Genomic DNA, 16,088 nt, shown 5'->3' with positions numbered 1-16,088 from the left:
ATGACAACCACAAACGTAGATATTTCACAGCTGAAACGTGTCCACTCCGTCTCTGGTCGATGTGCATTACCTCATCCACTTATCAATTGTCAATATTCACCAAAATCTGCAATAATAAAATATCAATCTATCGAGTACAGAAGAAAACTGTCACCCCGGCTCGTTAATACATGTTTAAATAGTTTTTGGACAACAGTGGAGCTCTGAAGAACAAATATGACCCGCTGTTAAAATCTCTTTTTCCGGGACTTGTCGAGTGTGAGAACAATTCTTTAAAGGTGATTTAATTGTCAGAGAAAAAAGTCACGATACAAGTATAAAATAGAATAAACAAACCCGTCCTCACCTCGGTCATTAAGGCACACTTCCCGCCTCTTATGAAGCACTTACTGGTGTCTCCAACACAAACATACAAACCGCACACACCTGCAGCGCTGAGAGCCGAGAGCGTGCTCATATCTGAGCCATCAGTGTGCTCTTAAGTGCCCGCTAAATGCTGCTCCTGCCTTAATTAATCTTCATTCACTGAGTTCTGAGCTCTGCTGAATACAACCTGCACTCAGACAAAAAACGGGATTGAACAGAGTCGAACAACTCGCTTTACTGGACCCTTTTCTCTCTCTGGCAAATTGCTGCTTTATATCCATTGAGTGAAGTTAATTAATTCTTTCAGTCAACAGGTTTTCATTGTGTTTGCCTTTAAGACCTCTTTTATTTCTGCCTAACTTGAGCATATTTATCTCCATTCTGTCTTTAGAACCTGTTGCTCATTACTAAGTGCACATGAACTCTCCTCTGCCTTCAGTTAAGAGCCTCTTTTTAAAGCTCTGTTTGCATTATTGAAGAAGGAATCCTTTTTTTAATGTTTAGTTACCATCAAAATCTATTTTATCTTATTGGTCTAACGCTGAGCAGGTCCTGAAACCAGGTCTTTAAATACTCTGCGAGGTAAAGGACATTTTACATGTAGAATTATAATTTTGCTCTTGGCTGTACAAACATTTCTGCAGAGTGTTTATTTTATTTAGTTTAACAGGAAAGACACTGAGAACAAATTCTTATTTACAACGACTGCCAGGCAAAGAGCCAGAAGACACGAACAAACAAATAAAACCAAAAGACAAACAAGTAGTATCATTAAATAAGTCCATAAGCCGGCCTTTAAAGGAACAATTTGTAAGATGTGATTCAAAAAATGAACTTGAAGAGAGTGTGAAGAAACAACAGTTCTGATGTTCTGTCAAAGACGTCTCTTGTTCAGTGTTACAGTGATGTTTACTGAAGTTAGCATGCTAAGTAGTTTTATCAGCTGTGAGATGTAAACGTTCACCACTTAGGGCTCGTCCACACGTACGAAAACTATCTTTCTTTCCTCCGTCTTCCTCGGCATCATTTCAAGAATATTTGCGTCCACACGGATCGACTGAAAACGACCGAAAACGCTGTAGTTGATGTTCCAGGCCTCTAGGTAGTGATTGAAATTCACCAAAAACGGAGAAGAAGAGATGGAGCATGTGCAGAAAGCTTGCACACTGTATACAAACACAGTAGACGGAGAAACTGAACATAACAAGCAGCATTTTTTGCCCTAGTAACCCTGATAGTCTCAATATCTGCTGCAGTACGAGCACAAGCATGCAGTCCGCCGTTGTTGTTGTTGTTGTTGTTGTTGTGAGACGTCACGGGGTTCAGGGGTCGGAGCAAGAGGTCGAGGGGTGGGGCGATGCCGTCAACGTTTCGGAAAGTATGCTGATTCGCTGTCTCCACGAAAACGCAAGGGCAGCGTTTTCAGATTTTTCCACCCTGAGACCTGGTTTCAACATGTGTTTACACTAAAGAGAGTTTCCGTGTGGACGGGCTCTTCGTCTGCAGCAGAGAATCTAATGAGCAGCAGTTAGCGGCGATGCTGCCCCCTGTAGTTTTGGAGCTACCTTCAATGTCTGGACATTTCTTACAAATTACACCTTAAAGAACAATTTCAAACAAAACAATCAAAAACATAAAACAAGACAAAGATGAGAGGCCAGTTTATCAAATCAAAGAGGATTAAAGCGTGTAAGAATATCTATTAACAGGTCCTTAAAGCCACTGACTGCAACAACAACAGACCAAAGGAAGTGTTGGACTTCACTGATCTTCATCACATATCGATTACACATCACTCTCTCTCTTCTCTCCGACAGCGAGTCCAGACGCAGATATAATCTATTAACGCCTCATCGAAAGATTTAAAAAACTGTTTTTCACTCATATTATCTGCAATCACTGACTTAAATAGGAATAAATAAGCATAAACCAGCATTTGTTAGGACGAAGACCTTTTGAAGAGAGAATACAGAATGTGTGGTGTGTTTTCATGGTAAATCAGATGGCAGAATGATGAATCGTGTTCCTCTAATCTAACAAGGGCCGAGTGATCATTTAAAGGATCGTGATGTGGTGACGGAGAATGAACTGTTGAGCCGGCTCTGAGATGGGTCCAATGTTCAAGGCAGTAGAAACAGAATTTCCTCTTTTTGGGTCGTGGTCTGATGGATGAACACGTTCTGCATCCTCTCAGGTAAACTCCTGGGCATGAACGAGACCTCGGCAACCATCACCATGGCAACAGCAAACACATCCAGCCAGGCCATCGGCAAGCAGGTCCTGTCTGTCGCCAACGTCGGGGTGGTTTCATCGAGCCAGAACAACGTCCACAGGTGAATTACCTCTGCTTACTAATACCTGATGTCCAGCCTGATGTTATTTAGATAATGAAGGTCTGACTGTCGTCTCCCCTCGAGCTGTGATCGTCACTGTGGAGGTGTTTCATGTTTTCATGACCGGGAGACTCGTCAGAGCGTTTCACACTAACAGACAGCTGTTAACAGTTTCTCATCAGCTGCTGGAAGGTTCAACCACGAGAATAAAGAAAGGAGAGTGTGGTCACAACAAATCAGAAGGTCACAAGGATTCAAACACGCTGTTCTGTTCTCACGTGAGAATCCACATAAATCAGATTAAATCTGACCTTTTGTTTTAAATGTTCAGATGTTTGATGCATAATTTAACTTTTACCGTTCATCAGGTTTATGCGGTGGGAATAGATTCTGTGAATGTATCTAAAGGTTAATGTTGTTAAGTGAGATACAGCTTTGTTAGTGTTCATGCAGCTTCATATGTTTGTGATGATCTCATGGATAAATATGTTTTATTTATATGATCGTAATAATGGATCTGAAATCAGAAACTAGTTTGATAAATCAGCTGGATGTTTGCTTCTTTAGATATGTTGGTATCTGCGGCGTCGGTGTTAATGTTGCCACATAAATAACAAGAAATTGTAGTAAAATTTCTGAGTAGGTTAATCTTTTATTTAGTACATTTACTCAGGTACTCTACTTAAATATCATGTTGAGGTATTTATTAACGTATTTTCTTTTTTCGTGCCTCTTTAAACTTTCACTTGACAACATTTTGGAGGAAAAATACATGTTTCTGAGCTTGTGTAATTACCTCCTTAATATTGTAAATATTAAAATGCTGAGCTGAGTTTCTTCTCCAGAACTACGTAATGCTCCTTTAAACGAGGCTGTTGAGAAAGTCGACATCGTGCTTTGATCCGTCACTTATTCTGTGTTCTGTTCTGAGCCGAGACTCGTTCTTCTCCCAAGTTCTCGTGGGAGAACGAAAAGAAAAACACTGATTCTTATAATCAGTCGACACAGAGTACACAGTTTATATTCTACACATGTAAATACAGAATATGTAGAATTTACTTTACAGGGAATATTTCTTTAAACCCATTTATTGTCAGAAAGTACTTTTAAATCTTACGTATATTTGATATCAGATACTTTCAGACTTTTCAGTAATATTTTAACAACATCTTTATCTTTTTACTCATGAACTGGTTTTTCAATACTTTTATAACTTTGTTTTTATGAATCTACTCGAGGACACAGAAATATAATCACATCTCTAAAATCTCTCAGAGTCACATTCATATAAATTCTGAGACAAAATGAATGTGCCTGTTACAGTCGTGTTTTAGGTGGAGATTAGTTAAAGTGTGTGTGTGTGTGTGTGTGTGTGTGTGTGTGCGTGTGTGTGTGCGTGTGCGTGTGCGTGTGTGTGTGTGCGTGTGTGCGTGTGTGCGTGTGTGCGTGTGTGCGTGTGTGTGTGTGTGTGTGTGCCTGGGGAATGCCCTGAGAAGCCTGGCTGTGTAATTGGTGTACACAGAGTGTGCTAATGAGCTTCCTCCTCTGTCACGCACACCCGAACACCTGATAGATAATTACACCTCCCTCTCTCCCTCTGTTTCCTGCTCTGTCTCTCTTTCACTTCATCTCTGCACCCCCATCTGTCTCTCCTTCCACGCCGCTGTCTCTCCTTCACTTCCTCTTTGTCTTTCACTCCATCCCTCTGCGCCATGCTCCGTCCTCCTCCTCCTCCTCCTCCTCCTCCTCCTCGTCTCTGCCCGTCTTTTGTTACCTCGCTCTGCAGACGTCCTCCTGCGTCTCTTCGTCTCAGGTGATCATTTTTTTTGTGAACGTGGACGGAGGGAAAATGTAGGAGACGGTGGATAAGTGAGGGACGGTGAGACGGTAGCACAAGGGCACCGAGAGTAGAAGGAGTGAGTGGAAATCAATGTTAGCTCTGCGTCCAATAAGCTCATACTTCATTCAGAATAACCAATCACTCAAATGACGCCGTGCTATCAATCTCGCTCCGGCTAAACAGGATGACAGTCTCCCAATGTTGGCCCGTGGTCGTATAATAATGAAGACACCCTCCTCCATATTGTCCGCTGGTGTCCTCATGATGAGCACGCTGTCCTTCGGAGGGCCATTTATAAGAGATGATGAGGTTCCTCGCTGACAGAATCCTCCGTCCTTGTCTCCTCGAACAGAAAACAAGCAGGTGTGACAGGTGTGTTTCTGAGGAAACACCTCAAAGAGAGCAGGACCCGGTGCTCCTGTGTTTAGGCCATTTAAACAGGCAATACACATCTGTGACGTATCACTCTGAAGTAAATACTGATGTCTCTGTGTAACGGCTGTAAAAACAAAAAAAGCACATCTGCTGTTGTGCAACCAAACAGGAAGAGGCCTCGTTCTCCTCACGTCACCGTCCCCAGGTAACAGGGGAATGGATGGAGGAGGCGAAGAAGGTGAACAGGGAGAGTGATAGAAACTGAGAGAACGGACAGACGGACGCGCTCACTGGATGGAGACGCTCCGGTGTCGTGTCAAAGTCTGTTCCCCCGTTTAAACGTGTTTCCTCTCACAGGACGCTTCAAAACCACCGTTCTCTCTGCTCGAGGTGGAACCAGAAATTCACGATATGTTGATATAAGACAGCACAATGCGGCAAGTCTGTGATAATTAAGACAATCATTCAACGATCAACAATCAAATTCATTATGATATCTGTGTGACTGAAGAAGACAAAATACGGTTTTTACACTGTTGTATGAGTGTTGAGGTTGAACAAGGAGAGAAGCTGCGCTGTAGTTTGTTGTTACTGCACGAAAACAAATTTTACTTTGTTACACCGTCGTGTTACAGTTAACCACTTATAAACACTTCACCTCACTGCCTGTCATCCTGCCAACAGCCGTGTTTAAAAAGATAGAATGAGTCTTAAAAACAAGTTGTCTCTTTGTAAGATGAGGCGGTGTTGTAGTACCGCTTTCCTCCACAGGGGGCGCCAGAGTCAACACAAAATAAAAGCACGTAGAAGCTTTAACTGATTCAGTTATTGTGTTGTTATCAGTTGATTGACTCAAAGTTATTTGCACTGATTTGATAATTATTTAATTAATTATTTGAGTCATTTTAAAAGCAAAAACAAATCCCTGGTTTCAGATCCTCAGTGTGAAAATCTTCCTCTTCCTTTATTTTCTGTTGCAGTTAATTGAAGTGAACAATATGTTGGACACTGTTTACCATCGAACAATCAGCAGGTTATATAATATTTAGCTGCAGCCCTTTTTATCCTTCAGGTTTTTTGTTTTGTTTGGAAACGGCTTCAATGTCCATTTGACGTCCAATTTAAAACAATTAAACATTCGTCATACTGTACGTCTTTATTCACTGCTCATGTCTGGAGAACAAGAGCGATGTAATAATTACAACTATAATAACTAGAAATTATTTCTGTTATTGACATTTTTACGATGAATTTCATAAATCAGGTTCCAAGAGTCAAAGATGATGCCTCCAAATGTCTGCAGAATAATTTAGAGGATCTCAAAAATATAGAATTTATTACACTAAAAAATATACCAACAAAATATAGCAAGGTGTTTTTTTTTTATTGTAATGAGTAAAAAACATCTGCAAGTGACAAAGATTTCTGTAGATCATATTTGATGTTTCCTGTATCTCACTGAAACCTGTTAGAAGAATGTGTCTTATATAAAGTGTAATGAGATATTTTGACTATAATGTCAAAATATAAGATTTGGGGTTTTGCAGTTTATTAGAGGAGCAGAAGTCAGAGACTGTTTGGCCTCTTTACTGTCAATTAAAGGATCATTGTAGTGATTATAATCCTGGTGTTTTTGTGTGTATTCCTGCTCTGCATACTACTGAATAGCGCCCACGCAGAGCAGAGAGATCGATCTGATCGGATGCACCCACTGAGAGCTTATTGTGGAGGTCACTTGGTATTAAACGTGATGTGAGGTGACCTCCATCCACGAGCCGCCTCCTTCTCCTCTGATCTCCCCAGAGAAAAGCTCCTCTGATCCGGCTGCGATCTCACGGAGGCTCTGCTGTCGGAGGGAGGGATGGTTTTGGTTTTTGATACGAAGCCTGAGAACGAGGGGAGATAACGCAGGTTCAGTTTAACAAAGCAGCCGGCTGCACTCCCCTCGGTCATCAGCAGGGTGCAGCACTGCTTTTCACAAACAGGCGTCAGGCCCGGCTGCGGGTGGAGGAGGTGGAGGAGGTGGAGGAGGTGGAGGGGCGCCACTGAAACACAGAAATTGATTGCTGGAAAGGAGGATGGCAATAAATCAAGCAGGAAAGCAAATGTAGAAAACGCTGTTCTTGTTTATGTCTAAACAGGCGGAATAGAATAAATGTGCTCTATTTTTCAGTCCGTTTGAAAGCAAATTTGATCGAATTGTGCATGCAGTGCCAATCCCTCCGGTTAGAGCCTAATTTTCAAAAGAGAAAAAAACTGAAGCCTTTGATTTATAAGCTATGCTTTCTCTTTACTTTACACTCTGATATAATTAGATCATGTTCCTCTAAACACTGAATTCTCCTTTCTTCAGTGAGTTCTTGTTCCTATTTGGATTTTAATTGGCTGTCATTTATAACCCGGCTAATTAGACGTCGACTCTCTGGTTATGATCCATCTTCAGAGGAGCGCGGTGTAACAGTTGTGGTACGAGTTGTGCTGCAGGCGTATTTAATGTTTCACCAGCTGCAGGATCCTCGAGTCCTCGTTGAGTTAAATTCTCCTCCAGCCTCGGTAGTCGCGTGTCGTCTCCTGCCCTGCGGTCTGTCCGTATGGCCGAGCTCTGGAGATGTGTGGAGGGGTCCTGGTTCTAATTGGGGCTAATAGTTCTGGCCATCTGCCTGGTCTGAGTCTGCTCGCATGTGTTCTGGCCTCACTGACCACTCAGTTGAAGGACACTCGTCCACTTGTCCACATGGCCTGGAAACAGTAGCAGCCGCCGCACGTTTGGTCTTTCTGATTTTACTTGTAAACGTCACGTTGAGCGCCGGAGCGACTCGGTTCTGTCAGATGTTTATTTAAGATTCGGGGGCCCGGTGTACTCGCTGTGGGTTAAGTCCTGCGTTCTCTGTTGCAGGATCCTCTGTCCTCTCTGCATGAGGGCGAATGTAAAGGTGAAGCCCATTTTGTGTTTGCAGTGGCAGGGTGGAGGTGGAGGTGGAGGTGGAGGGGAGGCAGATGGCACACACAGGCTCTCTGCACTGAGGAGAATCACAGATAATTGGAGAGCGATGCTTAGCCGCAGCCCCGACGATCGATGCCAATCCGCCTGCTCTAAGTCCAGGGGTTATGCTTTGCTTTTCTTTCCATACACTGCAATTAATCCAGTGTTTAGCCCGGTGTGTGAAGAGTGCAGGAGAATACCAATGACCCGTTTAAGGCCCGCTTGTCCTTAATCTTTCCCTTCTAGTAGCTAAAGATGCACTGATGTTGTGTTGGGTCTGATGTGATGTGGAGCGGGTCCGTGCACCTCAACGTGCCGAGTGAGAATATTCAAAGCGAAAACGCTCCGAAATCAAACACAATCACAACACGCTCTTGTTTCTTTCACTGGCTCTTATTACCACACATGAACAAAGGCCCGCAGCAGCGTCTCCTGAGACGGAGTGAAAGCAGCCTCAGGGTGGTGTTAACTGGCTGAGTAAATGATAGATTTATATCCTAAATCCATTAGCAAAGCCACAGGGAGCACACAGACACCTCAGGCTGCTGAGACGGGACCGCCGCCTTCTCCTGGTTTTATGACGGAATCAGAGAAAATTAGTCAGGAAAATTATTTTGATTTTGATTTTGTTGTTTTTTTCTTACACAGTATGACGGTAATATTATTATTATTATTCTAACGAGCTCAGACGCCAGAATAAAATGTGAGTCTTCGTACTGCGTCGATATTCCAACAATACAAAACAAAACCAAAGTCAAAGCAGCACTCTGTAGTTTGAGAGAGTTTATTTACAATATTAATGACGTAATAATGCAAAGTCAGAAAATATGTATTTTTTTCTGGAGCTGGAACAGTGGCAGGGTCCGCCACAAACAGTATAAACTGTGTTGTGCTTGCAGGTCCGTTTGTTTATTTAAGAGTTTATTCATTTAGTTTGTTTGGACAGAAAAAAATCAGCTGATGAAATGAATGATCCATACACACATTGTGTAAACGCTCACAGTTACACTTCTCCGTCTTTAATGTGATATAAGATGCGTTCTGCTGTGTCGGTTCACAGTCAGATAATATGAGAGTTGTTTCCTGTAAACTTTAACACAACACTGAATAAAAACAGGCTGGATAGATTTAAAATAACTGAAGTTAACTCCTCTGGTTTCATCACTTCTTATGGAGTTGTAAATGTAAATATTTAATCATAAATATTTCAAGTTAAATTACAAAATTAAACATTTATTTATCATAAATGATCTCGTGGTTGAGACGTAGAGATCAGCTGCTCTTCATGTCCACAGTGAGAGACACTGTGAGACGTCTGTGAACATGAAATCACTGAATATTTATTTTACATTTTACAGCCGCGTTCGTGGAGACAGAACCAGATACTTCAATACATAACATGATGTTTTATACTCAAACCTGACCAGACTTCAGTGCAGTGTTGTCACAGTGTAAAACTGAGAATTCAGCCTGAAGAAAATGTAAAGTTTCAACACGTCACACAATAAAACAGAAATGCGTCAGTCTGTCTCAACACAAACAGCTTCATGTGCAGAAAATTACCAAAAATAATGTGTTAAATCCAACTAAAGGACACAAAACTGAAGATGAGACGAGCCTCTCCAGCTTGTGTTGTGTGCAGGTTGAAACATCCTGAACTCTGGATTGATATTCAACCTCTGAATAATTTAAAGAAGCGTCTCGGAGTGGAGGGGTTGGTATTTTTGAGAGAAACGAGTCCTCTTGTTGAATGGCTTGTGTTTCCTGCTGAAGTGGCTAATATTTTAATTAAGCCTGAGGAGGACTCTCTCTCTCCTCCCTGAGAGCTCCCTGATAAACTCCCTCTCCTCTGTTGATGGTAATTTAGCAGCTCCCCAGAGACGCGGCCAGACACACACTGTGTTTTCGAGCCAGCGCTGTTTCATTGTGAGCGCACGTCCCCCCGGCGTCCCCCGTCCTCCCTCCCCGTCTTTAACGTGTGCGTGCTAATTGGTGGACGTGCTAGTCGCTGCTGCCACGCAGCACGCCGTCGCCCGTCCAGAGGCCGTCCTGCGGGGGCTCTTCACAGGCTTTAGTCAGGCCTAAGTGGGGCTCTTTGTGGGCTGTTTGTCAGGCCTAAGCGGGCTGCCACGGGGGGTCTTTGTTGCGGGGATGTAGTGCTAAATGGAGGCAGATGGCTGGGAGTTAGCCACGTGAGGCTCCGAGCTGCAGAGGTCCTCTGTCGCCCCTCAAAAAGGGTCACACCGGGTCAGAGCCCCTGTCTGCCTCTTGTTAGCGCTCTCAATGGGGACCATGTGTGCCCGGGTTGGGCCCCGGTCTGCAGGGACCGTATCCATGGAAACGTGGGACGGAGAATTCTCCCGATGGCCCGGAGGGAGCGGGTGGGACGGGTCGTCCAGAGGCTCCCATCATAGACACCCACAGTCCATAAAACCAGGCTGAAGGGCGTGTCTCCGCCCTAATAGCTCTTTAGTCAGCGGGATAATAGACTGTCTGTTGATCCGCTCGCTGTATTTCCTGTCACATCACTTTCCTGCTTTGTCTCACACTTCAGAGTCATTACAAGGTGTTGGAGGCTTTCCTAACGTGGTGATTTATGAGTTTGAGGGAGAAATGCGAGTTAAGTGTGTGGCTGTGTGTTTAGGCGACACATTTATCTCTTTTTCTGTTTGATATTTATCTGTTCAACTGTTTGACTTCCCGTCCGGAAGTTTAACGTGATTTATCTTTTACTGAAGAGACGGAGGAGACGTTTGTTCAGCGATGGGACGAACTCATTTACACTTTCTCTGAGTGGGAAAGTCTGAGAGATGAAGCACGGTGATCAAATTCAAAATGAAAACAGATTTCACTTTTTATAACGACAAAAATCACTGTGACATCATGACGACGACGACAGTCAGCTCCAGACAGAAATCTGTCCTTTGTTTCACATCCTGGAAATCAGTAAACTTTAGTTTATTTCTGTTTTAATTTTCAGCCGTAATGTAACTTTTAGCGATTATGTAGAGTTGAAGATGATCATGTGAGCTGTCTCATGTTCCTGCTGTGACTGTTTCATGAATTATTTTATATTACTACTATATCAAACTAACTGTTTAGCCGGCGTCTTTAATATCTATACATCTGCGACATCTCAGATTAACGGCTAATTTGGGGTAAATTCAAGCCACCCTTTTTATTAATGATGTATAAAAGCATCAAACATACATTTAAGATGAATCAGATGAGAAAAATAAATGTGTAAGTCAGCCAGAAGAAGCTTTCTGCTCTGAAGATGTGATGGTTTGTTTTTTACTGTTTACAAGAATATAAATGTAGTAATAGAAATAAAGACGGCTACGATTTTCATGTTTCCAACCGTCTGAAACTTTCACTGTACGACGACCGTCATCGTATCACAGTAAATATTATTATTAGTAACATTTTATTATTATTATTGTTCTCATGGAGACTTTTTTTGTTGAAAAATCACTTTATTGTAATTTCACACGATATCAATATAAACTATGAATTTTTTTTGTAGTTGTACTAAATCAAATTCAGTAACGTAGATGAGAGAACGTACGTGCAGTTCAGTTCTATCTGGTTGAGACTGTTGGACCACTTCAGCACCAGAACATTGAGTCTGATCCTGCAGAGAAATGTGAAACACACATCAGTGTGACAGTCGACCTGCAGAGTTCTGATGTTAGAGATTATTCACCGTTTATTTAACCAGTTAAAAATGTCTTGATTGATAAAAACAGATTTGTTTTTAAAATATAACAAAACTAAATATTGGTGTGAGAAAACTTATTTAATTAAAATAAAAGTAATATAACGTTTTATACAAACTGATATTTAGTCATTTTGTCGCCTCAGTATTTGAACAATAACATGAAGTCATTATTTGTGTTGTCTGGTTTATTATTCAGGTCAATTTGTGTTTTTATATCTGTTATTTTAAATCCTGACTCTGATTTTAATTTGATTACAGATTTCTAAAGGAAAATGTTCAACATATTTCATGTTATTGATGATTAATCGATGATCAATTGTTAAAGAAATGACTTAAATACTTCTATGAAATTTTGTTTTTGCAGATATTTTTTTAAAAATCATATGAAAGGTGTTTGAGGGATGGAAACATTCAGCATCACTTCATCAACATTAATAAAACAACATGTTGTCTCTTTTCTCTTTGTCGTATTAAACCGAGCAGACGGATTTAGTTTTATTTGTCGAGGTTTTTTAGACGTCAGCAGAGAAATCACATTAAAGAAAAAATTATAATAAATATAACTTGAGGAAATGAGCTGCTTTGTCTCGTGCTCCTCTGAATAACCCAGAGAACATCCTGTCAGCTGGTTGTGTTATCTTACTCCTCACTCCCAGAATGCCTCTCACTTCACCAGAACCAGCGTTGTCATAGTAACGGGACGCTGACACGAATCATCCGTACATGGAGATCTAGTTTATGGACTTTATTGAGTGAATGCTTCTAACACGGTTGTTATTGTTAAACCCACTAATCTAACAGTTCTCAGGTAAACGTCAGTCACATGTCACCCAGGTGTCGTCCTCAGGTAACTGCTGGATCTGTGACGACCTGGAGCTCCTCCTCTTCTCCTCCTGGAGCTCCTCCTCTTCTCCTCCTGGAGCTCCTCCTCTTCTCCTCCTGCAGCTCAGCTTCAGTCCGTCTTGTGCGTGTTGTGAAAGTGACTCGTGTCCTCTGACTCACCTGCAGGTTTGCCGGGCGGACCGTCAGCAGCGGCGCCGTGGTTCTGGTGTCTCTGGAGCAGAAGGAGTCCTGCGCCGCCCTGCTCACCATCAACACAGAGAAGAGCGTCATGGCGTCCATGTTGCTCCGAGACCTCAAACAAGCCCTCGCTCAGGCGTAGACTCCCTCCTCCTCCTCCTCCTCCTCCTCCTCCTCCTCCTCCTCCTCCCTTCTCCCTGTAGTGAAGGTAAAGGGGAACAACACCTAATGAAAGACTTCATGTATTTTACTTCTGTGGTTTCGGGCGAGTCAGGCGGTACTTAAAAACACGTGGCACTTTTATCCAAAACACAGAAACTGAAGAACTGGAACGACACTCTTGACACTTTTATTTTTAATCGTTTGTCTTTTTTCGATCCTGAACCACAGAAATAACTTCATGAAGTCTTGAATTAAGTCATGATCTCCTTTTAAAACTCACAGAAGGCAACACTGAAGTGATTATACAAATGATAATGTGTCACTTAAAGGGACAGTCCACCCTGAAATCATGAATACATGTTGTTATATATTCAGTCTCAGATGTTTGGAGATCTTTAGAGACGTCTGTCTTCTCTCCAGTATCATGGAGGGAGAAGACGCTTTGCTTGTGGATCAGGAAACATGTCATCATTATAGATACTCTACAGACGTTTCATGTGGGAACTATTTTCTTTCTGTATCATCAGAAGCAGCTAACTAAGCTAGCTGATGTAGCAGCTCAGCAGGCGAGGATGCCACTAAAAGACCGCCTTTAAAAAATCTATCTTCATTTGAATGATCCAATAAAATCCAGAGATCGATCTCTTAGCGTAGACCTTTTCCATTGATGTGTGTGAGGGTCCAACACCCTCCAAGCATCAAATATTATGTTTATTTTCCATTTTGCATTTAAACCTCAGAAGGCCAAACTGATTTAACGTGTCACACACACACTTCTGTCCTCGCACACTCAGAAATCATCACTCAGACGTTTAAATGTTCTCTTATTTTCCTTTGTTTAAATAAACATCTGTCATTTGATTGTTTTTCTTTCAATGCTACATTTTTGGTAATTAGATTCTTAAATCACAACAAAATGCTTTTAATTTCTCCAAAGGCAGCAAATCACCAAAACCATTTTTAGTCAGTTATGATCATAAACATCAATGTTGGTGTTTTAACTGAAATATATCAAACTGAATCAAATCAAATCCTGAGCTCAGTGGTGATACTGAGATATTAACGTCCTGCGCAATGACACAGAAAGAAAATAGTTCCAACATGAAGCTGCTCACAGCGTCTCTGGATCGTCTCCAGTGACCGGGTCAGAATTTCTGCTGCCAAAACATCCAACATGGATACAAATAAAGAAAACACTACAGGTGAGAGGAAAGGTGTGTATCTTTAGTGTGAACTGTTCCTTTAAATGTGAAATCAGCTGGTTTTCTGGTGTTTGAAAAAAAACAAAACCTTTGATTTTTGACTGTTTCATGGACATCCGACGTTCAGACTCGCTGTCGTCACATTCTAAACCTCTGGACGCTGTTTCGACACGTAACTCTTCTCTGCCTGACGAGTTTTACATTCCAGCCTCTCTCGTTCATTAAAGTGCCTTCTACATGAAAATAATGTCATTTAGAAAACAAACCAAACCTTAGACTCAAACCAACGAGGTCTTTTTATCTGTACCGCTTTTGCTGAACAATAAAAAGTGAATTTATTAAAAACAAACTCTGTTCTTTTTTCTTATTTCTGTGTTCTAATAATAACTCGCTGTGAGGCTGACTGCGGTGATTGATGGTCACTCGGCTGAACGTGGCTCAAACACAGAATCGTTAATGATGAGCGCTGCTAATTGGCAGGCGGAGGCGCTCACCATGTACTCATGACATCATGATTGTGATGAATCTGTCACTCCACCTGCTCACATATGTTCCTCCTCGTCTTCTCCGCCGTGCTTCCATCAAACAGCGTCGACTCTGTTGTTAGCGAGCAGAGAAGCTTCAAAACATTCATTCCAAAATAAACTCCAGAAGGACGAGTTTTTAACAGACGCAACTTCCACTTCACTTAATGAAACAAGCACACTCAAAACTTGAGTTTTAATTTAATGTTTTTAGCCTGTTTGACAAATCAGTGACGGTCGGAACAGAAATGTCTATTAAAGTCTTTTTTCTTTTGGAGTTAAACAGCAAAAACTCAAAATCTGTTGAATTTCTTTATAAAATATCATCTTACACGATGATAAGATGAAGCGACTTATTAATCAGTCTATCTGATGGATACCAACATGAAACTTCCCCAGTCTGTCACTCACATTAAGACATTTATGTTTTGTGTTTTCTGATATTTAGGATTTATTCTACATTAAACTACTGATTTGCAGAAACGTCCAGAACTGAAATCTGAACTGAAACAAAGTCCTGAAGATGTTTTTTGGATATTTTCTTTGAAAGAAAACATGTTGTGGAAACAAAATGACCCAAAACCTCAAGTTTTTAATATTTTAGTTTAAGTAATCAGATTATTTAGTAAAGAATGAACTTTAAATAAAACAGGTTCAAACGTTTGTTTCGTGTCGTTGACGTCATAAATGTTTTTGCAGAGCCAGTTCTGGAGATCTGTGTTTAATCACAGAATAAAGTCAACAGCCGTTTAAACAAAAAGAAAATTCCTCCATGTTTATTAGAATAAAATGTTCTGTAACTCAGACTGTGGATGATGCATATATCTGTGAAAACCTCCAGAACATAGAGAGGAGAAACACTCTGTAGTCTGTACGAGCTGCTGAAGTGAAGATTCACTCTGAATCTGAGAGAAAACTCATCTTACGTCCTTCCCTCTCTGGTGAACATGAAACCTCAGAAACAACTCGAGGGAATTTCATCAAACTTTGCATCAACATCTTCTGTCAGACTGAATACTCGAGACTTAAGTCGTATGTACGAGTGGGCGACCGATAAGACTTTTTAATGACTGATTCGGATTATTAGAGATCAAGAAGACGAGAAGGAGAAAAACAATATTTGAGACCGATATTCAAAATGAAAATCTTTGGTGTGTTTCATCACCGGTTGTTCAAAGTACAGTTTGCTCAAGTCTCAGCTTCTGTATTCTTCCTCACCACAACATTTATTTAATACATTTAGTGGGTTAGTTCCTGCAGATTCAGATCATTCTGAGTTTATTAGATATAAACTGTGACGTGTTTCCATCAGAGTGATGTGGGCGGGACATCGTGTGAGAGGAAGTTGTATAAGAACCAACGTTTTTAAATGAGTTTATTTATCTGCGATCTGACAGAAAAATGGCGATGACTGATCATCAGTCTGTCCCTCGAACGTACCGTGACGTGTTTACTGTCATCACGTCACGTCTGCAATAACAAAATCATTAGATAACCTCAACAGTCGGCAGTGCTGCTGATCTCTGTATCCTGATGTGGTTGAATAATGATGCAGCTTACAT

General features: G+C 41.4%; 1 protein-coding gene across 2 annotated transcripts in view; it reads left to right on the top strand.

Moving 5' to 3' along the window:
* The window catches only part of ap3b1a (adaptor related protein complex 3 subunit beta 1a), a 62,592-nt gene extending 48,241 nt beyond the window's left edge, over positions 1-14,351 (top strand). For both annotated transcript variants that reach the window (XM_030436126.1, XM_030436124.1), the window contains exons 26-27: positions 2,561-2,699; positions 12,627-14,351. In XM_030436126.1, coding sequence (XP_030291986.1) covers positions 2,561-2,699; positions 12,627-12,780 — 293 coding nt within the window. In that variant the 3' untranslated portion in view covers positions 12,781-14,351. The remainder of the gene's footprint in view (positions 1-2,560; positions 2,700-12,626) is intronic.
* The last annotated feature ends 1,737 nt before the right edge of the window (positions 14,352-16,088 follow it).

The sequence above is a fragment of the Sparus aurata genome, chromosome 12 (assembly GCF_900880675.1).
Source record: "Sparus aurata chromosome 12, fSpaAur1.1, whole genome shotgun sequence".
In the NCBI taxonomy this organism is placed as follows: Eukaryota; Metazoa; Chordata; class Actinopteri; order Spariformes; family Sparidae; genus Sparus; species Sparus aurata.
This window is presented reverse-complemented; position numbering and strand designations above follow the sequence as displayed.